This window comes from Caretta caretta, chromosome 5 (genome assembly GCF_965140235.1).
Source record: "Caretta caretta isolate rCarCar2 chromosome 5, rCarCar1.hap1, whole genome shotgun sequence".
NCBI lineage: Eukaryota > Metazoa > Chordata > Testudines > Cheloniidae > Caretta > Caretta caretta.
Window position 1 is genome coordinate 131,391,969 of NC_134210.1, and position 25,864 is coordinate 131,417,832.

General features: G+C 49.8%; 1 protein-coding gene and 1 long non-coding RNA gene across 6 annotated transcripts in view; one reads left to right on the forward strand and one right to left on the reverse strand.

Moving 5' to 3' along the window:
* CHRNB3 (cholinergic receptor nicotinic beta 3 subunit) overlaps positions 1–18,149 on the reverse strand; it is a 45,666-nt gene extending 27,517 nt beyond the window's left edge. For 3 of the 5 annotated variants that reach the window (XR_012668679.1, XM_075128904.1, XM_075128905.1), the window contains exons 1-3: positions 17,947–18,148; positions 10,655–10,806; positions 8,769–8,813 (exon numbers count right to left, since the gene is read on the reverse strand). Coding sequence is in view for 4 of the 5 variants with exons in the window: in XM_075128904.1 (XP_074985005.1) it covers positions 8,769–8,813; positions 10,655–10,806; positions 17,947–18,004 (255 nt within the window). In the remaining variant the exon portion in view is untranslated. Of the gene's footprint in view, positions 1–8,768; positions 8,814–10,654; positions 10,807–17,946 lie in introns of all 5 variants that reach the window. The other 2 variants (XM_048851628.2, XM_048851629.2) reach the window with 2 other exon arrangements.
* LOC142072238 (uncharacterized) overlaps positions 15,090–25,864 on the forward strand; it is a 37,445-nt gene continuing 26,670 nt past the window's right edge. Inside the window, exon 1 of the long non-coding RNA XR_012668680.1 lies at positions 15,090–15,531. This is a non-coding gene — a long non-coding RNA (uncharacterized LOC142072238). The remainder of the gene's footprint in view (positions 15,532–25,864) is intronic.

Consider the following 25,864-nt stretch of genomic DNA (forward strand, 5'->3'; position numbering starts at 1 on the left):
GGGGCAGCACCCCAAAGAAAGGGGCACTGGGGTATGGGGGGGCAGTGGCAAGCGGAGCAAGTGGCCTGCAGAGGGCGCTCCGGAGGCTGGAAGAGCTAATTCCCTGAGAGACCAGCAGGAGGTACCACAGGGGTGAGTCCTGCACCGTGACAGGCCCCCTAGAAAGAATGGGTGTGGCATCTCCTACAGTTGGGCCCAGGGGAACCTTTGCTTATTTCCAGTCTCCTACTGTCTGTGTTTCTGTGGATCATTTTCTCTAATACACATTTACCAACCACAGAGATCCTAACTTTCAGCTCTTCCCCATGGGTATCCATCCAGCTGCCTTTCCCATCCACCTGGGACTCGTGCAAGCCCTAGAGCTGCTTCAGAATTTTTGTTTCTCAGATACCACCCAGCCCCTTCCCCATTACATCACCAAAGGAGTTTCTTCTCATTGGCCTTTGGGAGGATCAGGCAGAATAAACTGCAGTTTCTGTAACTGTAACTTCACTACCTGAAGGCTGCATCTGGAACTTGTAGTGCAATGTCTCAACACTGAAGAATTCCCTCTCCCCTTCCTTCCCCAGGCCACGGGTAAGCTGATACCCTAGTAACCAGCCAAGATCCGCTTTTTTTTTTTAAAGGTATTTCCAGACAACCTGTCAAAAAACTAGGCACGTATCCAAAGGTACTTGAGCATGCAAACACCATAACTCAGTTCCCAGTGGGGATCCATTACAGCTGTTATTATTTATGCATTTGTATTACAGTAGCACCTATTGGTCCTAACTGAGATCAGGGCCCTATTGTGCTGTACATAGAGACAGTTCCCTGCTCTACAGAGACTACAGTCTTAAACTCAGCATTAACCAGTGACTAAATAATGATTACATGGTTTACTGTGTGCTCATGGCTTTATAAACCCACAGCTGTGGATATATGAAAATTCTCACGATAATCCCCCAAGGCTTGTATGTCCCTCTTTCACATGTTACTCATGCACCAGTTGAAGCTCTTTTTGGAGCCTTACCTTCTTATCCATAGACTCCAAGGCCAGAAGGGACCATGGTGATCATCTAGTGAGTCTGACTCTGCATAACACAAAATAATTCCCACAGCAGATCTTTTAGATCTTGATTTTAAAATGGTCAGTGATGGAGCATAGAATCATAGAATATCAGGGTTGGAAGAGACCTGAGGGGTCATCTAGTCCAATCCCCTGCTCAAAACAGGACCAACACCAATTAACTCATCCCAGTCAGGGCTTTGTCAAGCAGGGCCTTAAAAACCTCTAAGGATGGAGATTCCCACCACCTCCCTAGGGAACCTATTCCAGTGCTTCACCACCCTCCTAATGAAATAGTGTTTCCTAATATCCAACCTAGACCGCCCACACTGCAACTTGAGACCATTGCTTCTTGTTCTGTCATCTGCCACCACTGAGAACAGCCTAGCTCCATCCTCTTTGGAACCCCCCTTCAGGTAGTTGAAGGCTGCTATCAAATCCCCCCTCATTCTTCTCTTCAGCAGACTAAATAACCCCAGTTCCCTCAGCCTCTCCTCATAAGTCATGTGGCTCCAGCCTCTTAATCATTTTCATTGCCCTCCAATTTATCCACATCCCTTCTGTAGTGGGGGGACCAAAACTGGATGGAATACTCCAGGTGTGGCCTCAACAGTGCTGAATAGAGGGAAATAATCACTTCCCTCGATCTGCTGGCAATGCTCCTACTAATACAGTCCAATATGCCATTGACCTTCTTGGCAACAAGGGCACACTGCTGACTCAGATCCAGCTTCTCATCCACTGTAATCCCCAGGTCCTTTTCTGCAGAACTGCTGCTTAGCCAGTTGGTCCCCAGCCTGTAGAGGTGCATGGGATTCTTCCTTCCTAAGTGCAGAACTCTGCACTTGTCCTTGTTGAACCCCATCAGATTTCTTTTTGCCCAATCCTCTAATTTGTCTAGGTCACTCTGGACCCTATCCCTACCCTCCATCGTATCTACCTCTCCTCCCAGTTTAGTATCCTCTGCAAACTTGCTGAGGGTGCAATTAATCCCATCATGATTAATGAAGATGTTGAACAAAACTGGTCCCAGGACTGACCCCTGGGACACTCCGCTTGATACTGGCTGCCAACTAGACATTGAGCTGTTGATCACTACCTGTTGAGCCCGACAATCTGGCCAGCTTTCTATCCACCTTATAGTCCAGTCATCCAATCCATACATTTTTAACTTGCTGTCAAGAATACTGTGGGAGACTGTATCAAAAGCTTTGCTAAAGTCATGATATATCACATCCACTGCTTTCCCTATATCCACAGAGCCAGTTATCTCATCATAGAAGGCAATCAGGTTGGTCAGGCATGACTTGCCCTTGGTGAATCCATGTTGACTGTTCCTGATCATCTTCCTCACCTTCAAGTGCTTCAAAATGGATTCCTTGAGGACCTGCTCCATGATTTTGCTGGGGACTGAAGTGAGGCTGAACGGTCTGTAGTTCCCCAGGTTCTCTTTCTTCCCTTTTTTAAAATATTTGCCTTTTTCCAATCACCACGAATTTTCAAAGATAATGGCCAATGGCTCTGCAATCACATCAGCCAACTTCCTCAGCACCCTCGGATGCATTAGATCAGATCCATGGACTTGTGCATGTCCAGCGCTTCTAAATAGTCCTGAACCTGTTCTTTCACCACTGAGGGCTGCTCACCTACTCCCCATGCTGTGTTGCCCAGTGCAGCAGTCTGGGAGCTGACCTTGTCTGTGACGACCAAGGCAAAAAAAGCATTGAGTACTTCAGCTTTTTCTACATCATCTGTCACTAGGTTGCTTCCCCCATTAAGTAAGGGGCCCACACTTTCTCTGATCACCTTCTTGTTGCTAACATACCTGTAGAAACCCTTCTTGTTATCCTTCACATCCCTTGCTAGCTGCAACTCCAGTTCTGTTTTGGCCTTCCTGATTAAACCCCTGCACACTCGAGCAATATTTTTATACTCCTCCCTAGTCATCTGTCCAAATTTCCACTTCTTGTAAGCTTCCTTGCTGAGTTTAAGCTCACCGAAGATTTCTCTGTTAAGCCAAGTTGGTTGCCTGCCATATTTGCTATTCTTTCTGCACTTCGGGATGGTTTGTTCCTACACCCTCAATAAGGCTTCTTTAAAATACAGCCAGCTCTCTTGGACTCCTTGCCCCCTCATACTAGCCTCCCAGGGGATACTGCCCATCAGTTCTTTAAGGGAGTCTAAGTCTGCTTTTCTGAAGTCCGGGATCCATATTTTGCTACTCTCCTTTCTTCCTTTTTTCAGGATCCTGAACTCAACCATCTCATGGTCACTGCTGCCTAGGTTGCCACCCACTTCTACTTCCCCTACCAATTCTTCACTGTTTGTAAGCAGCAGGTCAAGGATTATTATTAGTGAACATAAATAAATCCTCTGGTGAGACTCCATCACTATTCCCTGTACAACAGTCCCAACAGCAACACATCCACACCCCACAACTACTAGCCTACAATCATCCCATCACCCCCAAACCATCTCCAAATACCAGTGATAATCCCCTAATGAGATCAGTCACATAACCCCAAAGAACAGCCACCAGCCCCAAATCAAATGTAAGCAGAGTCAGAATGAGCTCTACCCTGACATCTGGTGGTGAGCTGTGGAAAAGGACTTCAGGGGCTGATCTCGTTTGCATGGGCACTCATGTTTGCATGGGCACATCCACGCTGCCTAGGATGATGGACTGCTTGCCCAAATGGTCACTTTGGCTGCTGTAGGATCCTCAGTCTCTCTATTATTGGGGCAGGAGTAATAAAGGGTTGTTATCCTGGTTATCTGAATCAAGGACAGTAGAACTGTACTTGGTATTTTATGACAGAGGGACTTGCCCTCAACTAAGTAACACTCGCTAGGCAAGGGACATGGGTCCCAGTGATTTGAGAGAGGCTGGGGACAGGTATGTCAGTCCCCTTCTGAGGGTCCTAAACACCACTTTGACCCCTCTCCATGGTGTAACGACAGAGCTAACTTTGGCTGCATTAGGAGTCTTGTTACATGCTGCAGAGCTGAAATCGCTGATACCTAGGTCTAAGCATTAGACTGACTTTGGGCTAGTGGTGCACCAGCACTGAGGCTCCCCTACTACCAGCTAAAAATCACTGAAAGCTGAAATCACGAAAGAGCTGAAGTTGTTGAGAGCTGTGTTAAGGGGGGGGGCTGAAGACAAGTTGGTGAGCGGACAGCAGGATGGCTAGCATGGAGAGCGGAGCAGATAGCCGGGCGGCTGGTGGTGAAGACTGCAGCAGAACCCCATGGAGAGGCGTGGCACTAGGCCGTAGACCCGAGCAGCAGAGCATGTAAGATGCCCCCCATACCTCCCTCCACTTCCACCAAGGCTGGGAGGTAAATTCTGCAGATGAGCTTCTGAACCCTGGGGGGCTGCACTGACCAAGGACAGAAACTGTGTGGGGGGGTGACTATTGGGTTGCTGGACTCAAGACCCTGAGTGGAAAAGGACACTGCCAGACTTACTTGGGTGTGGGTCTTTTGCTCATGGTTGGTGATATGAATCCTGTTTGTGGTGTTTCCCCAACATAATGCTGCATAGTTTCCCTCCTTTATTAAAAGGCTTTTGCTACACTTGGACTCTGTGCTTGCGAGAGGGGAAGTATCGCCTCTTAGAGGCGCCCAGGGGGGTGGTATGTAATTGTCCCAGGTCATTGGGTGGGGGCTCGAGCCGGTTTGCGTCGTTATTGAAACGGAACCCCTAGATACTGAACCCAGTCCTTGTTGCTGCCAACTCTGACGGGCAGGAGGGTTACACAAAATAGCCTAAAATATGCCCCCACCAGGCCAGTGCTGTCACCAAAACACCCTCCCTTCCCCCAGACCTACCCTGCCCTTCTCCTCCCTGGCAGACCCCAACGAAGCCTGGCCGGCACCCAGCGGGGATTGCCGGTGCCTTTGCTGCAGATGTTGGACCAGCAGTGGCTGGATCCTGAGTCCAATCTTGAGTCTTCCCCTCAGCGGTCTTCCCAGCTCTGCGCCCCCACCCCTCCGCTTGGCTCCTTCCCCCCAAGCTGTCCTTGCCTACCTCTGCCTGCCCCCCATTTTCCCTTCCCAGCCCGGCTTCCCGCAGTCATCCCCAACCCAGTCCCCCGCCCCACATGGATGCAAAAAGTTTTGCTCCTGGATACAAAGCTGCAGCGATTGTTGCCGCAGCTAGACTGTCGTCTTCTCCCCCCAGGTTCTGCCCCACCCCTCCTCCTGGCGCAGCTGGGAGGCTGCTGCCCCAACTCACCCTCCAGCCACCCAGGGCCCCCTCCTGCTTCCCTGGAGGTGGAGCCTCCCCAAACACAGAGCTGTTTGGGGAGGCTCAGCCTCCCCTGGCCTTTAATACCTGCTGCCCATGTGAACAGTTGTGCATCATGAATCATAGAATCATAGAATATCAGGGTTGGAAGGGACCTCAGGAGGTCATCTAGTCCAACCCCCTGCTCAAAAGCAGGACCCATACCCAATTAAATCATCCCAGCCAGGGCTTTGTCAAGCCTGACCTTAAAAACTTCTAAGGAAGGAGATTCCACCACCTCCCTAGGCAACGCATTCCAGTGTTTCACCACCCTCCTAGTGAAAAAGTTTTTCCTAATATCCAACCTAAACCTCCCCCACTGCAATTTGAGACCATTACTCCTTGTCCTGTCCTCTTCCACCACTGAGAATAGTCTAGAACCATCCTCTCTGGAACTACCTCTCAGGTAGTTGAAAGCAGCTATCAAATCCCCCCTCATTCTTCTCTTCTGCAGACTAAACAATCCCAGTTCCCTCAGCCTCTCCTCATAAGTCATGTGTTCCAGTCCCCTAATCATTTTTGTTGCCCTTCGCTGGACTCTCTCCAATTTCTCCACATCCTTCTTGTAATGTGGGGCCCAAAACTGGACACAGTACTCCAGATGAGGCCTCACCAATGTTGAATAGAGGGGGACGATCACGTCCCTCGATCTGCTCGCTATGCCTCTACTTATACATCCCAAAATGCCATTGGCCTTCTTGGCAACAAGGGCACACTGCTGGCTCATATCCAGCTTCTCGTCCACTGTCACCCCTAGGTCCTTTTCTGCAGAACTGCTGCCTAGCCATTCGGTCCCTAGTCTGTAGCTGTGCATTGGGTTCTTCCATCCTAAGTGCAGGACCCTGCACTTATCCTTATTGAAACTCATCAGATTTCTTTTGGCCCAATCCTCCAATTTGTCTAGGTCCCTCTGTATCCTATCCCTACCCTCCAGCGTATCTACCACTCCTCCCAGTTTAGTATCATCCGCAAATTTGCTGAGAGTGCAATCCACACCATCCTCCAGATCATTTATGAAGATATTGAACAAAACCGGCCCCAGGACCAACCCCTGGGGCACTCCACTTGACACCGGCTGCCAACTAGACATGGAGCCATTGATCACTACCCGTTGAGCCTGACAATCTAGCCAACTTTCTACCCAAAAGAGGGCGGGAGAAGTGTTACTACCCCCATTGTACAGATGAGATCTAGAGATAGAGTGGTACAAGTGCTAATACAGACAGCCTGGGGACTTGCACGGTGAACAGCTCACATGAACACCAGGGATTTTTCAGTGGTATAGACTCTCCTGGCACCTGCTGCAAACACCTAGGATAAATGTGATGTGGGAGGCACATTGCTCTTTGCCACTGTCATTTTAAAGCCCCTCTGTGACCCCAGATCCATTCTCTTCCCTTTGATCTGTCAGAGGGCTGTGTCTGATCCCTACTTCTAGGGGTTGTATTTTGCTTGTTACATCACGTGTATGATTCTCTAGAGGCAGCACCCGACACTCAGAAAGTTAGCCCAAGCACATAAGAGCTATAAATGCTATTGTTATTGCCCACTGGACCCAGGCCTGATACAAATGAAGGTTACAGACAAGATGATCTGTTGGCCTTTTCCAGCTCTAATTTCTATAATTTTACCAAAAAGTGCCTGACTTTCACACTCCTTCCTGAATCCTGGTTCTTCTCACCGATACCTTTCTGGCAGTCAACTAAAAGTCACAGAATGTCCTTGCAGCGTTTAACCAGACAGACCACGTCAGAATCCATATCTTCTTATGTCACAATTTTCAACAAGAAGTCTAAGCAACTCCCCTGATACACCCAAGAACTAGCTCAGCAAAGGAGAGTCAAAACTGACCAGAAATGGTGCCTTTATAATAACCCTTTGCCCCGACGTCTAATGTGTTGGCCAGAACTACCTATCCACATGTTTGCAGTCCCTGTAACCTCAGCAGTATAGTATCTGATTGATTTTTTTTTCCACTTTCCACCATCCCAATTGTTCATTTAATTTACCTTAATGTTATCAACATTTGCCCTGTTAAAATTTGTGATCTCATTTTGCCCTTTTTAAAACTAATAGCAACAGCCACGGATCGTATGACATGTGGATCCCAATCTTTCAAACCGTAATGGGATATCCAAATCCCAACATTGGATGCTCACATCAGACTAGGCATCTGAATGTCCAGTTTGTGCACCTATGTGCCAACCTGAGCATCCAACTGTTGGAATGAGATGCCCAAAGTGTCCATGTGTGAAAACTCGACTAGACTTCCCACTTATTTTCTGTTCACTTAGGAACATAGGACATAGGCCAGGAAGGGACTTCCTGGGTCATTAAGTCCAGACCAATGCTACTGTAGGCAACCCTATCATATAATCCTGTTCATAAATTTATCAAGCTCTGTCTTAAAACTAATTAGGTTGTTTGCCCCCACTCATTCTATTTGAAGGCTGTTACTTGATCTTTATTGTTTTCAATCTCAACATTAGCACTTAGAAATTCTTCAGCCATCAAATAGTCCTCAACCAGCAAATCAAACAACTGAAAGTTATAGAGTTTCTATCTGAAACTCTATGCCAGTTGCTTAAATTACACTAATCACACAGCTGCTTTAACTCTCACTGGAGCCAGGTGCTACTTACGTTTACAGGATGCAGTAATGGATTGGATAGTTATAATTGTTATAATTGTCATGATGTCTATGAACTAATAAAATTGACTAAACAAAACACTAAGTTCTTTGGGAGTTAAGAAGAAGGTGGGTAAATAATGGTCAAACGTATAGCTCTTTGGTTCAGTTTGTATATGATATGTCATTCCAGTGAACAATGTCCCCCCAGGACAAGCACATTATAAAAGGATGATGAATTTAAATCCCAGGCATTGTAATTACTTTGGAAATCTGTCGACTGTTTGTTTTTTGCACCTCTGTTTGATCTTGCTGAGAAAGGGACCCCATGACTAGAGGATAGTGCCAACCACTCTAATGCCTTCTAAGAGTGAGACATAATAGTCCCTCAGGGCTGCTACACTGCGCACTGAGGCCTGGCTCACTTCTCTGCAGCGGAGTAGGAGGTTGTTCTAACAGACAGCTGGCATAAGTGCAGGACGGAAAAGGAAGATCACATGATTGTGTTTGACAGCTTGTAGTCAAATGCTGGAAAACAGGTAGCCATGTGGTCCAGAATCTCCATTCCTCAGAAGCCCCTTTGGGGTGATTTGAGTATCAGAGCAGGGAAACAAAAACTTCATGAAGAGCCACGCTGGCCTTATTCAGTCCTGGAGGGTTCTTTCAGACATGAAAGAACCCCATTACTCTCCTGATCAAATGGTGACTCCAACCACAGAGAGGGGGGAGCGAGGTCTGCTTGCCTGGTATTCCCCCCTGCCACCAAACAACTCAACATGTAATGTAATGGTCTGTTTTACCTGTTTCAGCCACACATTTGTTGTCATCAGCTGATTCTTTTCATCCTAGGGAGACAAGAAAATTGAAATTAAAAATATCCAAATAAATGGTTCCCATACTGATGTCTGACTGAATGGATTTCAGTTCCTTTAGAAATCTGAGGATCGGCCTATAGCATTAGGGTCCGATTTTCCAAAGAGCTCAGCACCTAGGTCACGTCAGAAGCCCCTGGATTCTGAGCACTTTTAAAAACGTCAGTTGGGGTTTTCAAAACGCTCCCAGGAATCAGATGCCCAACTCATTGAATTTCAATGGGATTGCAGCCTGAGCACTTAGCGCCCAGTCCTGCCGCCTGTTAGCCCACACAACTCCCACTGAAGTCAATGAAAGCACTGCCTGGAGGCTCCTAGTAACACATGAATGCAACTCTGGGAAAGAATTTTCTTCTACAGAAATTGAAGCAAAATGTGCATGAACACCAGCTTTAGAAAGCAAAGGGTTTTGTGGACTGTGCTGCTTACTTTGAAATAGCGGGAGAGGAAAAAATTAGCCACAGTCTGAACTACCTTTATTTTAGATTCTAGTACAAGCAAGTGGGCCTAGGCCAGTGGAGTTAAGTACTAGTGCAACGCTCTGTGCTGAGAGGGAATAAATCAGAGAACTCCCTTGCACAACTGCACCTTACTATAGGACCATGGGGATGTAGGTGGAGAATGAGGGTGTCTAAGAAGATGTGGGCATAAATGTGATCCAGTGGGCTCATTTATTGGACTTTCCAGCAGCTACTATGAAGAAGTAATTCTGGAACCATGCTCCCATGCATGTTGAGGTTCTCCAGCATGCTGCAAACTCACTCATGCATTACAGTGTTTTATGGATGGGCAGAAAAATAATTTTTAGGGTGAAAAAATAGTTTCTGCTTCACGTCTGGCTTCTTATTTTGGTTGCCAGCTATGTCCAGACATGAGTTGTGCCCAACATTTATATTACAAACATTTGAGGGTTGCTGGTGGTGATATTTCATTAAACTGGTTGAAAAAGAAGGGGGATTTTTTTAATTCACTTTCCCCTTTTTTTAAAGTTTCAATATGTTGAAATTTTGAAAATTGAAAAACATCAGCCAGCAGGAGAGTTGGAAAATGGGCAGGAGGAAATTGGGAAAAGTTTGATGAAATTTTTCCTAATTTCTTTTTAATTTCAAAATTTAGACGTTAGAAATTTCATTTAAATTCAAAAAATGTCAACCAGCGTTAAGATTCACTTCATAACATGAAGAGCAACCTCATTTGTAAGCTCTATTCCATTCTCCTCCCCTAGGGTGTCTTTCTATTAGATGGTAAACTCATCAGAGCAGGGACTATCTATTACTCTCTGCTTGTGAAGTGCCTAGCACACTTTATTACTATTTATTATTTGTACAACCCATAGTATCTAAGAGCCCCAATCACGGACTACAGCCTCATTACACTAAGTGATATACAAGCACAGAATAAAAAAATGTTCCCTTGCCCCAAGGAGTTTACAATCTGTGCACAACACAAGAGATAGATACAGACAGACCAAAGGGGGAATACAAAGAAACAGTGAGACAATATTGGAGGAGGGTCTTTCATGCTTGTTACAGAGTAGCAAGATGCAACATCATCCTAGGAGCAGAAATTGGGTAGACCGGGATCGGAGAGGGTAAGTTGTCATATCTCTATCCAACAATTGACATGCAACTATCTGACAACTCCATTATGCATCCTGTATCATAAGATGAAAGGTTAATGAACTAAGCTCTTCCAGATCCTAGTCCCCTAAAATTTGCCATGAAAAATGATACAAACATTAAAAAATTGTTTACCACAACATGAGTTTGCAGGTGTAGATTTTCTCTTTGTTAAAGGTCTTACAGCTTACTTACCACATCCACAAGCTGAGATATCTTTAAGCCAAAAAGGACTTTTATTGTATCGTTGGAGTATTCAACAGGTCGGACCCATTTCTGGTACCCATGAAATAAGTGTCTCAGGAGGGCATCTTCGTTTTCAGCAATCAAACTGAGCCCAGCAACAGCTAAAAGGAGACAAAGAGAATGTGGGTGTATGTGAAAGTGCAACGCAAGGTGTCCTGTGAGTTGAAAAGAGTAAGAGAAAAGATCTGCCTCAGGCAAAACCTTGCCAGATAGGGATTAAATTTACAGTCTCTCAATTGAGCCACAGAAGGAGAGAAGTACAATTAGTCAGCTCAAATGGGGATTTTGTTATATTTAGTCTGTCATTGGGTTATCCTACTTTGATTAGGTGTTTATTGTTTATTAGTATATTTTTAAAAGATCATCAAGGGTGCCAGAACACCAGATGGGCCTCTCATTGTAAAGCAGTGAAAATCCAAATCAATACGTTGCCTCGGGAAGAAATCACACTTTTTTGTAATACATGAGTTGGGGGCTCCCTGGTCACCTTGTACTCCAGGTAGACTGATCTACGTCATAGAGGCGTTTGATCAGCTATAAGTAGGACATGCTGTTTACAGAGCCTCAGTCTCATTTTGCTCACATGGACCTTTTGAAACTGAGTGCATACATGGAGTGATGTATGGCATGCAATGTTCCCTCTAATTTTTGACAGGCCGTGTGTGCAACAAGTTTCTTCTGTGCATATTGTTGTGCTTCTGTGCAAATTTTTGTGTGCGTGGTGTTTCACCATGTGCGCAGGGTTTAGGATCTGTGTGCATGCGCACACGCCCACAGCTTAGAGGGAACGGTGATTGTATGGTTGTGTTTTGTGATGAATCTGCTATGCAGGAAGCTACCATTTCCATCACCTCCTCTCCACCGTGTTCTGATCCCCAGTGTGAACATACTTCTCCTGGCCAGGGGGCAGAAACTCTATGAAGGACCCTGACCCAGGAAGTAACCATGCTCTGGGAGAAGGTTAGATCCATCCATTCTACACGGCACTTGGAAGTTTGGGCTCTCCACTACTTTGCATCCCTCTGCCAGCTGTGTCTCCAGCCCTTTGAGCTGCCATCTGCCTTCCAGCCCCAGGCCACCCCATTTCTCCAGGAAAAGCTGGTAGTCACACAGACAGCACTTGAAGGAGAGACTGGTGTTTCCTTTTCCTCTTGAAGACGCATGTGGTAAAATCCCACCCTGAACTCATGTTGCACCAGCCCTCTGGCTGGTGTTGCTGGATCTCCCTGCTCATGCCTGTCCAGTTCTGTGGGCTGCAGAGAGGAGCAGGGCTTTGCTTTGCCTGCTCCCTTCCTGCTTTGGGGGCCCACAAGCATTGGGAAGGAGCAGTCACTGGGCAACCCTGAGTACAGGTGTAATGCAGCACCCGGAACTGAACCTGGGCAGGGGTGGCAGGTTTGTAGAAATTTTGGTGGTGCCCAGAACCCGCCCCTGCCCAAACTCTGCCCCCCCAACTCCTCTCCCCACCTGCCCAAGGCTCTGGGAGGGAGTTTGGGTGGGGGATGAGGTCTGGGGTGCAGGCCCTAGGCTGGGGCAGGGGATTGGGGTTTGGTGATGGGAGGGGGTGCGAAGGGAACGGGTGCAGGGTGAGGACTGTGGGGTATGGCTGCAGATGAGAGGTTTGGGGGATGGGAGGGGCTCAGGGCAAGAGTAGGGGTGTAGGGGCTGAGGGCTCTGTCTGAGGCCGGGAATGAGGGGCTCAGGGTGTGGGAGGGGCTCAGGGTGAGAGTAGGAGTGTGACGGGGTGAGGGCTCTGTCTGGGGCTGGGGGGTTTTGGGGGTTAGAGAGGCTCAGGGCTGGGGCAGAGGGTTGGAGGGCAGGGGAATGAGGGCTCTGTCTGGGGCTGGAGATGAGGGGGTTTGTGGTGTTGGAGGGGGCTCAGGGTTGGAGTGTGGGGGGATGAGGGCTCTGGCTGGGGCTGGAGATGAGGGGTTTGTGGTGTGGGAGGGGCTCAGAGTGAGAGTAGGAGTGTGGGGGGATGAGGGGTCTGTCTGGGGCTGGGGGGTTTCGGGGGTTAGAGAGGCTCAGGGCTGGGGCAGAGGGTTGGGGTGTGGGGGGATGAGGGCTCTGGCTGGGACTGGGGATAAGGTGTTTGGGGTGTTGGAGGGGGCTCAGGACTGGGGCAGAGGGTTGGGGTGTGGGGGGATGAGGGCTCTGGCTGGGACTGGGGATAAGGTGTTTGGGGTGTTGGAGGGGGCTCAGGGCTGGGGCAGAGGTTTGGGGTGTGGGGGGATGAGGGCTCTGGCTGGGACTGGGGATAAGGTGTTTGGGGTGTTGGAGGGGGCTCAGGGCTGGGGCAGAGGGTTGGGTGTGGGGGGATGAGGGCTCTGGTTGGGACTGGGGATAAGGTGTTTGGGGTGTTGGAGGGGCTCGGGCAGAGGGTTGGGGTGTGGGGGGATGAGGGCTCTGGCTGGGACTGGGGATAAGGTGTTTGGGGTGTTGGAGGGGGCTCAGGACTGGGGCAGAGGTTTGGGGTGTGGGGGGATGAGGGCTCTGGCTGGGACTGGGGATAAGGTGTTTGGGGTGTTGGAGGGGGCTCAGGGCTGGGGCAGAGGGTTGGGGGGATGAAGGCTCTGGTTGGGACTGGGGATAAGGTGTTTGGGGTGTTGGAGGGGGCTCAGGGCTGGGGCAGAGGGTTGGGGGGGATGAGGGCTCTGGTTGGGACTGGGGATAAGGTGTTTGGGGTGTTGGAGGGGGCTCAGGGCTGGGGCAGAGGGTTGGGGGGATGAAGGCTCTGGTTGGGACTGGGGATAAGGTGTTTGGGGTGTTGGAGGGGGCTCAGGGCTGGGGCAGAGGGTTGGGGGGGATGAGGGCTCTGGTTGGGACTGGGGATAAGGTGTTTGGGGTGTTGGAGGGGGCTCAGGGCTGGGGCAGAGGGTGCGGTGGGGAGTGAAAGCTCTGGCTGGGGGTGTGGGCTCGGGGGTGGGGCAGGGCTGGGGATGAGTTTGGGGTGCAGACAGGCTGCTCCGGGACAGGGGCCAGAGAGGAGGACTCTCCCCAGCCCTTTCCCTGCCAGCAGCAGCGAGCTCTGGGGGAGGAGCCCCCCTTTCCCGCCCCCCCAGCAGCACACTCACCCCCACCACTGTCCCTGCATGTGCTCCTAGGGCCCCTCTCGGGCCCAGGAATCTCCCTCGCCTCCCCCGTGGTGGGTGCCGGGGGGTGCTGCGTGCGCCTCCTCCCCTGCTGTTGCCCCTGCCTGGGGGCGAGGGATGGGGCTGCCCCTTGCCCAGCATGGGGCAGGAGCGGTGACTGCAGGCGGCGGGTCCCGCCGGAAAAGGGAAGGTGTGAGGGGGAAGGGCAGGCTCAGTCAGTCTGCCCTGGCAGGGGGCTGGGGGCACTAGGACCCTGCAGTTGCTGCAGGGAGGCAGCATGGAGCTGCTGGGCAGGGCAGGGGCCGGGACGCTCCGCCCCAGGGCCCGGGGAGGCGCGCGGGGGGGCGGCAGGGGGGGTCGGGGGGACGCCGGGCCCCTGGGCCCTGGATATTGCCGGTGCTAAGGCACCAGGTGGAGGTCGAACTCGCCGCCCCTGCCTGGAGCCGGTAGATCTACTGCCTGAGCTGAAAGCTGGAGCTCGGCTCGCCCGGCGTGCAGCAGGCTCCTCCAGAGCGCCCCACTGGGTGGGTGGGTGCGTGGCCGGCCGGCCGGCCGGGGGCTGAACCGAAAGCTGGAGCTCGGCTCGCCCGGCGTGCAGCAGGCTCCTCCAGAGCGCCCGCTGGGTGGGTGGGTGGGTGCGTGGCCGGCCGGCCGGGGGCTGGGCTGAGCTGAAAGCTGGAGCTCGGCTCGCCCGGCGTGCAGCAGGCTCCTCCAGAGCGCCCCGCTGGGTGGGTGCGTGGCCGGCCGGCCGGGGGCTGAACCGAAAGCTGGAGCTCGGCTCGCCCGGCGTGCAGCAGGCTCCTCCAGAGCGCCCGCTGGGTGGGTGGGTGGGTGCGTGGCCGGCCGGCCGGGGGCTGGGCTGAGCTGAAAGCTGGAGCTCGGCTCGCCCGGCGTGCAGCAGGCTCCTCCAGAGCGCCCCGCTGGGTGGGTGCGTGGCCGGCCGGCCGGGGGCTGAACCGAAAGCTGGAGCTCGGCTCGCCCGGCGTGCAGCAGGCTCCTCCAGAGCGCCCGCTGGGTGCGTGGGTGGGTGCGTGGCCGGCCGGCCGGCCGGGGGCTGAGCTGCTGAAGCGCCTGGCCTCCTATAAGGCGCACGAGACTGGGAGGAGGCGCCACCCTGAGAATTCATGCTGCAGCCAGGCCCATCTGGGCTGTGATTGTCAGGAAATACTCCCTAGACATCAGAGACATTTCAGCAGGGCAATGTCCGTACCCCGCGGCTGATACGGAAAAGGGAGTCCTTTCAGGGCGGCTAGCCAGTCAGTGGTCACTGGATTAAAGGTGCTGATTACACAACACCTTCCACTGAAGCAGACGGTGCGGCAGTCTCCAGTTTGACCTGTCAGCGTTAGTTAGGTAGCATCTAAACAAAGGGAGAGGGAGCGGATTCCCTTCCATCCCAGAGCCTGGCAGTGCACTCACAGTGCAATCTGGAGGCGGAAGATAGTAACGCCCTGCAGCAAACACATATGAATAGACTGGAATCTCTGCTTATACATGTGTGTGAGGCCAATGGACAGGGTGTGCTGGGAATAAGGCTAGGGTGAGGGCAAGTAAGGCCCAGGAACCAGCTGCAGCAGAAACATGCTCCCGGATCTGAGCTTTCACATAAACAAATCCATTTTCTAACCTTTGTGGTTACTCCCAGCCTGGAACTGGACATATACCCATGTAACACTCATCCTACATCTACAACTTCAGAGCCTGTGAGGATGGGAAATGCCCCATTCATCTCAGGTAGGTTCTTGACTCTGGAGCCTAACAATAACACTGCAACATGGTAACGCTGTTGACTGTTTCACTGCCGATTCTGAGCAGAAACTTCCCAGCTCCTGTGCCTGTCCTTCATTATTGGATATGGATATGGAGCTGGAGCGGAGAAGCTGGTTCAGGAGACAGAGCACAGTTGACGGGGGGGGGGGGGGGGCGATGGGGATGACGATACATGGACCAGGTGGCTTTTGGCCACTTTTCCACCTTCTCTGCACTGAGACAAAGGAGCCAGTTTGGTGCACACACACACACAGGTACAATTTAGAGGAGCCTCTGGGCTGCTCTAAGTTTTGCCAGTTTGTAACAGCCCCTATGGGCTGTTACACCAGCTAGGAAGTTCTGGAACACACCAGTCTCTCTCTCCCCATACAGCTCTCTCCGTCCAGATCACTGCACTCCCTGCTGCCCCTGGCATGACTCCCCTCCCTGTTGAGGGAGAGAAAGTGGTATTTAGCTGGTGTAGCTGTCTCTATGCTACCAGGGCATTTCACCATGCTCATCCCCAGCTGGCTGGCCCCACCACCGTATGCTGGAGTAAGGACTAGACTCTACCTCTACAATGTCAAGCCCTCTCCTCCAAATGCCTGCTCACTCCCTTTCCCATGCCCGCTGCCAAAAGCCTCATTGAATCGGAGTGCCCCAAACCCAAACTGCCTCCCACTGTTCCCAGGGACCAGAGTCTCTAGCTGCCCAGCCCTCCAGCTTTCCCCTGACAAATGCTGCAGTGGTGCATTGCCAGCAAAATCTCCCAGCAGAGGGACAACCTGGGGGAGGCCGTAAACCAGAAAACATCCCAAACCTGGGAAGTGTGTTAGATTTAACTGGAAAATAATGAACAACATCCCTTATCCCTTTCCTGATTTAATGTAATACAACCCGCCCCTGAAGCTGGCTCAGAAATGTCCCTATGCCACAGAATCAGTAGAGAAGAGGAAGCAGTTTTCATAGAACCTATGTCACAGAGTACATGGGCCCTGACTCCGATCTGGGAGGCATAATGGAAACTGGGTGGGATGATTCTTACAGCTGGATTATGTTGAGCCTTGAAGAGCATGATCAATAGAGGAGATGCAGAAAGGAAAGAAGTGGGGTCCCCAGAAACAGAGCCACGAAAGATCGATCGGGCCAAATTCAGCTGTGGTGTAAATGGTGACATCAGTTATCCACTGGGAATAAATTGGTCCCCAAATGTATTAAATTTATTAAAAGCACAGCAGGAGAGGGGGGCAAGGAAGAGGCAATGCTATGGCCCTGCCCCCTCCATAGGCATGGGGTGAGCAGTCTGCATCCCATAAAATCACAGGCATGCTCATCCTGGTGCAAGGGCTACTCTCTACAAAATGTCTCCAGGTATTGCGGGGCCCCCTCCTCCAGGCTGTGCCTAACAGGCATCCCTAAAGCCCTAAAGAAGGAAAAAGGCTGTTTAGGGAACTAAGAGAAATGGAGTAAAACTGAGTACAGAAAACATGTAGGCTGAATAGCTGGGAAAAAGTCCTTCCAGTGAGGTCTGTTCTGCCATGATCTCATCTCCCCAAAGAAATGTGAGAAGACTTTAGGCTAGAATCTTTTACAACAAGACTAGATGAAGCAGTGGGGAATACACTGAAAGAAGCGACGTTGCCCTTGAAGAAAGATGAACAAGATTATCAGAAGCTGTAGGTCAGACCCATCTCCAATGTCATTGATTCGTGTGTGTGTAAGTTTCAGTGCTCATCACCACATTTATTGTGTGTACGATGAATTCATCACGCTTGCCATACCACTTAATATCTCCCCTCCTTAACTTTTCCTCGTTTATAGTGGTTTGTGGTTTCTGATCCTACTGGCAAAAGAGTTGATAAATGAATAGAAAAAGCTCTGGCATTGGTGGTGGAGGGAGCTTTCTACACATGATGTGCACTGGAAGAAATACACAAACGGTACCTTTTGCCTTTCGTCTTTTCACTTGAGCGGCTAGGTGTTCCACTCAATGCTGGGGATTGTCTCTTCTTTAGCATCATTCTCTCTCTCTCTCCCTCACACACTCATAAAAACACTACTTTTCTTCTCAACTGTCAAATATTTTGTGGGATTGGGCACTAAACCCAAGATGCACCTTTCTGAGTAGAAAGTGGCTCTGCTATTTTAGTTACTCTTCATTTCTCCTCTGCTCCAGTAATATCTACCAGTAACTTCATTGCCTCATGTCTAAAAGGCTTTTAAATGTAGGAACAAGTATAACCATGTTTTACAAGTCAAAGTTGTTTTAAAAGAAAGTAGAATAAATATTAGAAGAATGAATGCTAATGCCTAACTTCAGCAAGCAGACACCGACCTGTGTTACAGACAGAGATCTGCATTTCTGACGTTGACCGTGGGAAAGGAAGAAATCGCACTTACCTGAGTTGCTAACGCAAAGAATGAGGGGCACCATAGTCAGATCTAGGAGCAGCAGCATGGCAGCTTTTGTTTTCACAAGCGAACACAGTCCAGCCTAGAAATGGGTTAACACAAACTAACTAGAAAGCATGAAGGATAAGAGTGTCTGCAAAGAAGGATAGTGCATTCCAAGCCTAATCTTGCATCACTAGGAAGCTTTTGAAAGTACGCTTCATTGATTTTCAGTCAGCTGTCACAGCCTGTAAGTCTGAAAAATATCTCTGGGTCCTAAACTCCGACACATTTACTCTTTATATTCGCAAAAAGAAAAGGAGGACTTGTGGCACCTTAGAGACTAACCAATTTATTTGAGCATGAGCTTTGGTGAGCTACAGCTCACTTCATCGGATGCATGCCGGGCACGGCATGCATCCGATGAAGTGAGCTGTAGCTCACCAAAGCTCATGCTCAAATAAATTGGTTAGTCTCTAAGGTGCCACAAGTCCTCCTTTTCTTTTTGCGAATACAGACTAACACGGCTGTTACTCTGAAACCACTCTTTATATTATAACCAGTGCTAGCCTGCTATAAATCAGCATGAAGTCAGAAAAAATGTAAGTGGTAGACAGCCAAGACAGACCATAATACAAATATTCCACAAATATATCTTTTACCACCAAATCATAAACATCAGGGATGGAAAAGGTCGCACTTTCCCCGTGCAGGAAGGGTTGAAAGAAGGGCATGTTTAATCGAGAGAAAAGAAGGCTGTGGCTGGACATGCTAACTGTCTCTTAATTCATAATAAATTGTTAGGAAGAGGACAGTAATCAATTGTTCTCCGTGTCCACTGAAGGTAGGACAAGTAGTACTGGGCTTAATCTGCAGCACGGGAGATTAAGGTCAGATATTAGGAAAAACTTTCTAAGGGTAGTTCAGCACTGGAACAGGCTTCCAAAGGAGGCTGGGGGAATCTCCATGATTGGATGTTTGTAAAAACAGGTTAGGCAAACACCTGTCAGGGATGGTCTAGGTCAGCGGTTTTCAAATTGTGGGTCGCGACCCAGTACTGGGTCACGGAATGGAAGGGACTGGGTCGTGGCGGCTCTGGTCTGCACCGCCGACTGGGCCATTAAAAGTCCCGTCGGCGGTGCTGCCCGGCTAAAGCAGGCAAGTCCCTACCTGTTCTGACACCGCGCTGCACCCCAGAAGTGGCCAGCAGCAGGTCTAGCTCCTAGGCAGGGGGGCATCCGCCTGGGTCCGCACTCCCACTGGCCGGGAACCTGCCCATGGAAGCTGTGGGGTGGTGCCTGTGGGCGAGAGCCATGGGGAGCTGCTTGCGCGCCTCCGCCTAGAAGCCGGACCTGCTGCTGGCTGCTTCCGGGGCACAGCGCAGTCCACGATGCCAGGACAGGCACCCCAAACCCCTCATCCCCAGCCCCACCCCAGAGCCTGCACCCCCAGCCCAGAGCCCTGATCCCCTCCCGCACTCCAACCCCCGCCCCAGCCCAGAGCCCCCTCCCACACCCTGAACCCTTCATTCCCAGCCCCACCCCGCAGCCCTCACCCCCACACCCAAACCCTCTGCCCTAGCCCAGAGCGCCTCCCACATCCCAAACCCATCATCCCCAGCTCCATTGGGTCACAGGCATCAACAATTTTCTTCAACTGGGTCGCCAGAAAAAGAAGTTTGGAAACCACTGGTCTAGGTTTACCTGGAACTACCTAAGTGCAGGGGGCTGGACCAGATGACCTCTCGAGGTCCCTGCCAGACCAACATTACTGTGAGTATAGGATTGTTTCCCCCAGTGTCCTCAGGGTCTAGTGTTAAATAACTAAATTGATGGGGCTTGTAGCAGTTCCATGGGGAGCCTATTGAACAAGTTTCTAAATCTCATTCTTCCTGGTATTGGACCTAATCTAATGGAAATCAATTACTTCAAATGGGCTTTGGATCAGACCCGTTCACCCTCAATGTTCATTTTCCCACCCCATTCCTCCCTCAGGCACCCCGAATGGAAGTCACTAAAACATATATCTAGAAAAAGGGAGTTTAAAGTGCAGAGTTTTGCCCTTGCCATAGCAAGATGGACCGGCCAAAACACTTGGCTTGCATCCAAATTTGAAAATACATTTCCAGTTTAAAATCTAGATATGACCTCCTCAGCTGTTCTCGTGGGATACTGATCGTCTTTGATGGCCATAGTAGAATCTTTTGGAGCTATTCAGATCCTTGACTGATTTAGTTGTATAGAATCATAGAATATTAGGGTTGGAAGAGACCTCAGGAGGTCATCTAGTCCAATCCCCTGTTCAAAGCACGACCAATCCCCAACTAAATCATCCCAGCGAAGGCTTTGTCAAGCCAGGCCTTACAAACCTCTAAGGATGGAGATTCCACCACCTCCCTAGGTAACCCATTCCAGTGCTTCACCACTCTTCTAGTGAAAGTGTTTCCTAATATCCAACCTAGATCTCCCCCACTGCAACTTGAGAGCATTGACTAGCCTGGTAACCCTATAACATCTTAATTTACCATCTGGCCAAGCTCATCTTTTTACTTCTTGATGCTAATGGGGCTTTTCATGGTGTCTGTCTTTTTGGCAGCATGCTCAGATTTATATCAGTGAGGTGGGTTATATCCCAGTCTGTTAAACAGCTTACCAAGTTCTTTAAGAACATCTTTTGCATCCCATTCAACAGGCAAGTTATACCCCCATTTGATTATCTGCATTTTGCAGGTTGCTTTTCAACTCAAGCATTCATGGGACTCCCTGTTCCATTACTTCAAACTGGTATCTGTAACAGACTTGCCAGTGTGGCTTCGACACGTGGAATGGTGTGGTCACTGCTTTATGGGAGAACCTTAGATTTGGATTTTAACGTTGGGCAGTCACTAACCCTTTTGAACATGCCTACTGTGATTATTTTGCAGTCCGCTCCAGTATGTATTCTGAAATGCATTTTTTGTTGATTTATTGCCAAAGCCACAAGCCCATCTGTTGTGGAACCTGGCTTTGTAGTGGTATGAGAAGACCCAGCAGTCTTCTGCATCCTCGTCAGAGCTTTGTTCTCCAGTCTTATATTCGGGCACGCATTCTGCTTTTGTATTTCTTTGCAACTTGTGCGGCGAGAGATGCACTTTTGCTAAATGGTTGCTTTCACAGCACATTTATCACACCCTTTTTGCTAGCTGTCTTTGGGTTGTTTTGCAATTGCCTCCGCCTGTGTTGCAAACATATTTGATTTTTGTTATTTGCTTATCCTTGCAGTCTGTCTTTATGCATGGACTGCATTTATAATTAGAGGCACTTCAGTTCTCTTTCCCTCTTGAAGTTGGGAAGCTTGGTTTTCACAAGTATCAAACCTTTGCAAATTCAAGTCAATTTCTTGCAATAACTTTGCTTTGAACTGGTTATCAGTTATACCAGAAATAATCTGGGTTCTCATTAGCCTGTTAATTGTTCACATCATTTAGCCTTATTACACAGGTTTAAAACATAATGATCAGTTATCTTATCTGGCAGTTAGTTTCCCTTTAAAGAAAATGTGTCTTTATCAAGTAACATTTCAGTGTGGTTCTGTGTTCTTGACATTTTTAATGACCTTTGTCTAGCAGTTTGCAGCCCCATTCATGCTTTCGCTGACTTATACTGTGCATCCCCCATGCCCCTGGGCTTGCCACGTATAGTAGTGTGAAGGATCTTGCCCTCTCTGGTTTCTCTGTTCTGTTCCTGGTCCAAAAATATTTGCAAGTGCTGCAGCTTTCTCCTCCAGTTCTCTGCTGCAGTCTTCCATGTAGAATAGAGATCGGGAAGCATTAATATAATTGTACATGGCACGAGTAAGACCTCATCTGGAATACTGCTTACAGTTCTGGTCACTCATGTTCAAGAAAGCTTCATTCAAACTGGAACAGGTTCAAAGAAGGGCTACTAGGATGATCAGGGGAATGGAGAGCCTACCTTACAAGAGGAGACTGGGAGATCTTGGCTTGTGTAGTGTAGCAAAAGCAGGCTCAAAGGGCATATGATTGCACTCTAAAAATCATAGGAGTAAACTAAGGGACGATGTTGTTACAGGAACACATAGGTATAAAGTGGTCATGAATAGATTTAGACTGGATATCAGAAGAAGACTTTTAACCATCAGAGGAGTGTGTTTCTGGAACAGCCTCCCCATAGGAAAAGTGGGTGCAAACAACCTAACTAGTTTTAAATTGGAGGTTGGTACATTTATGAAGGGGATTATATGATGGGGTTGCCTGCCATAGCAGAGGATTGGACTTGATGACTCAGGAGGTCCCTTCCATCCCTATATTCCTTAATCATCACGGATGAGGTTGAGAAGTTTTGAGGACCGGAAATGAGAGACTCAGTTGGAGAAGAAGCTAGACAGGGAGGAGCCTGAAGGATGGTAGTTGACAGATACAGGAAGAGGGAGAGGAGTTGGCTGCAATATGCTCTGGCAGAAGTGGGATAAGCACAGCAGGTCCAGGTCTAAATACACAGGAACAGAGTTATTCAGGTCTAACACTAAGAGCAGGAGACTCCCTGCCTCACTCACGTAGGGAAGGGACTCCCTGTAGGACCAGAGCCAGAGAGAGGGGCCCTCGGAGTGGCGTTTGGGCTCAGCTGCCATTTCAGGATAGTGTTTGACTCCCCAGGGCTTTTGATGCAGTTTGATCATGACATTGTTTTGGGAACAATCTCAAGATGGTCATAGTGAAATGGGTAAACATAACGGAGCTCTGGGCCTTGCTGCTCTCCCACACCACGCAGGGACCACTTAGAGGAAGAGCCAGTAAGAGAGTGACAGCTCCTGTAATGAAGTTTGGGGGATGAAGTTTGATCCCCCTGCCAATGCCCAGTCATCACCAGAAGAGCCAGAGAAGAATCCAGTTCAACAGATTCCCACTTTGTCCCAACACGTGCCCCAGGGACATCCATGATAGCCCCTCAGAATCAGGGCTGCTCTGGGCCATTACCAGTCAGCAAAGGACTGTAAGGCACCTCTAGACCAAGTGCAGCTTCCTGGAACCTATCTCAATTCCACAGCAGTATTTCCAGCTGCCCCCCATCAGCTCCTGTAGAGACAATGAGGTGAGAGTAGCTTTCCCACCCCACAGCACACACAGTATTTTCAAAGCAGGGGCCCCTTCCTCCGCCCTCAACTCCCTTCCATAGCGTGAAGACACTGTGGGCTACTGTTAGATAGTGTCCAACCCATGAGAACCACTCCACTTCTGGAGAGAAGGTTTCTTTTGGCAGGACTTGATCTGAGCTGCAGCTGTTCCAGAACCCACCCTAAAGGGTCTGTGGCTGCTAGGAAACAGGGGTATTTCAAGCAGCCCCTGCTGCAGACCTGAGGACCCCACTACTCGTATTTCTGGGGAGCTAAGAATTTGATTTTAATGTAAAAGGGGTGATTGGGGGCACAGAGTGAGAGGCGCGAGGGATGGGTTGTTGGGGGTGGGTTTAGGGTACTGAGTATTCTCAGCTGTCATTGTTGGGATATTGACTGGGGGAACCTGTTGGGATGCGGGTTACATTCTAAAAGCTATCCTGTAATTTCCTTCCATGTAGTTCAGACTCACTAGCCCCACCCCCTCAGGCAGGGGCTGGGGGTCAGTCTCCATTCAGCCAGGGAACTCGTAGGGATGTTTGTGTCTACCATAGGCTGGGCGGTTGTCTGTTGTCTGGAAGGCTTTCTGGGGTTTTTCACATCCTGCCCTGGAGACCCCCAGATGGTTACTTAGGTATCAGAGCTGTGCCCTTCAGGAGCCAGTGAAAAATGGCTCAGAGCAGAGTACCACTACTGTTAATGTAGGGACTGGAAGTCCGAGATGCAATGTGGAGGACAGTTTCGGGGGCCAGGGGGTGAGGTAGAAAGAAGTCTTCTCCATCTTTAGAGCAGGTTATTGACATTTGTTATTAGTGCCATGGATTCAATCCCAAGTCCCATCACGTGCCCCACAGCACTTACTCACAGCCCCTGGATGTGTACGTCTGAGGGCTATTGAAAAGACTGTCTCAGCAATGGGCTCCTACCTTTCAGACTTGTTCCTGGCATTGGTCTGGCAGATCCCAAGTCTGTTAGTCTTCAGGGCATAGTGTGAGGTGCATTCAATTATACCGGACTTTGTCTGCAGAAAGGGGTGTGTGTAAAGAGCTGTACCCTTGGTTGAGCAGCTCACTAATAATTTATTATTATTATGATGATTATTATTATGAAATACACTTTGTTATTGGCATTGCTGTGAATGTGCCCAGCGACCAGGTGATGGGCCAAGGTACACAGACAGAGTGAAAGAGCAACGACCACAAATAAATATCGTAGGTACTAACATCCCCCCGTCATGATCAGAAGCAGGACGCCACATTACAGCAGGGCACCTTGCATCTCTCAGCTACACCATTTAAGATATAACGCTGTGCAGGGCTGGACTGCCATTCCCACCTCCCCCCATTGACGAGCTCTACGCTTCTACACCCTCCCTACACATCTCCCCTCCCCCATCTTCCATACATCCTCTCCCCTATCTTCCATACACCCTCTCCCCTCCCCCATACGCCCTTTCCCCTCCCGCATCTTCCATACATCCTGTCCCCTCCCCCACCCTCTCCTGCCACCCCCACATCCTCCACCCTCTCCTGCCACCCCCACATCCTCCATACACACTCCACAATCTCCCTCACATGCCCCCTCCCTCTCTCTGCTTCTCCCCTCCCCTATCCTCACACACTGCCCCTCCTTCCCATACCCACTATCTGTTCCTTCTTCCACATGCACCCACCCAAACCCCAGCTCTGTCTCCTTGTCCATTCCCAGAGACATCCCATGATCACCACCATCCCTCTCCTTTTTTCCTTCTCTCCTGACACTGCTTTTCTTGCTCTCTGTCATTTTCTCATTCTGAGCCCGCCCTCCCTCCCTCCCCATCTCTTTGCTGCGTTGGTGCAGCTGCACTATCACCTGATGGCAGGGTTGGGACACTGCTGGCAGCAGCTCCTGGAATCCAACTGTAGTGGCTTTGGGACACGTCTACACTACAAAATTATGTCAACCTAAGTTACGTCTGCATACAGCCGGCACAGTAATTCAATCGCTTGTGTGTGTCTACGCTGCTTGTGTCAGCAGTGCGCGTCCTCACGAGCAGCGCGTGCATCGATGCAGAATGCCATGCATCATGGGTAGCTATCCCACTGTGCAATTTGCTACCATCTAGCTCAGGGTGTTTTGGGAAGGTTTTGCAGTGCCTCATGGGGCCAAAATGAGTCAACAGCCTGTCATACAGTGTTCTCCATCCCATAATTTCACCTGTATCCCACAATGTTTCACGTCTCTTTTCAAAATCCCCACACACCTGTGCGTCCCCCCTCAATGTCTGCAATCTGTGTCAGAAGCCTGGATCCTGCACATCTCACAAATATTGTGATGAGTGTTGCAAGCCTGCGGGGGCCGGATCCTAGAGTATTTGCAGAGCCACAAGAGGAGCCATGGAGAACATGACGATTCCTTGGAGGCTAGATTGCTGTGGGACACAGAAACAATTCAAAGTTATTGGCCGCATTCACAGAGCAGCTGCAGATGATGGAGTGCCGGTTCTGGGCTCAAGAAACAAGCACTGACTGGTGGGGTCGCATTGTCATGCGGGTTCAGGAGGACGAGCAGTGGCTGCAGAACTTTTGGATGTGCAAGGCCACATCCTGGATCTGTGTACAGAGCTCGCCCCAGCCCTCCAGTGCAGCAACATCAAAGTGAGCTCTGCCCTGACAGTGGAGAAGAGAGTGGTGATTGCTCTGTGGAAACTGGCAACGCCTGATTGCTACCAATGGGGGCTACTGTGATACAAGTGTGCAGGGCTGCGACTCTGGGCCATGTGCAGGACAATTTTGTAGCATGTGGGTTCCCAACTGCAGTGGAGCGATAGATGGCA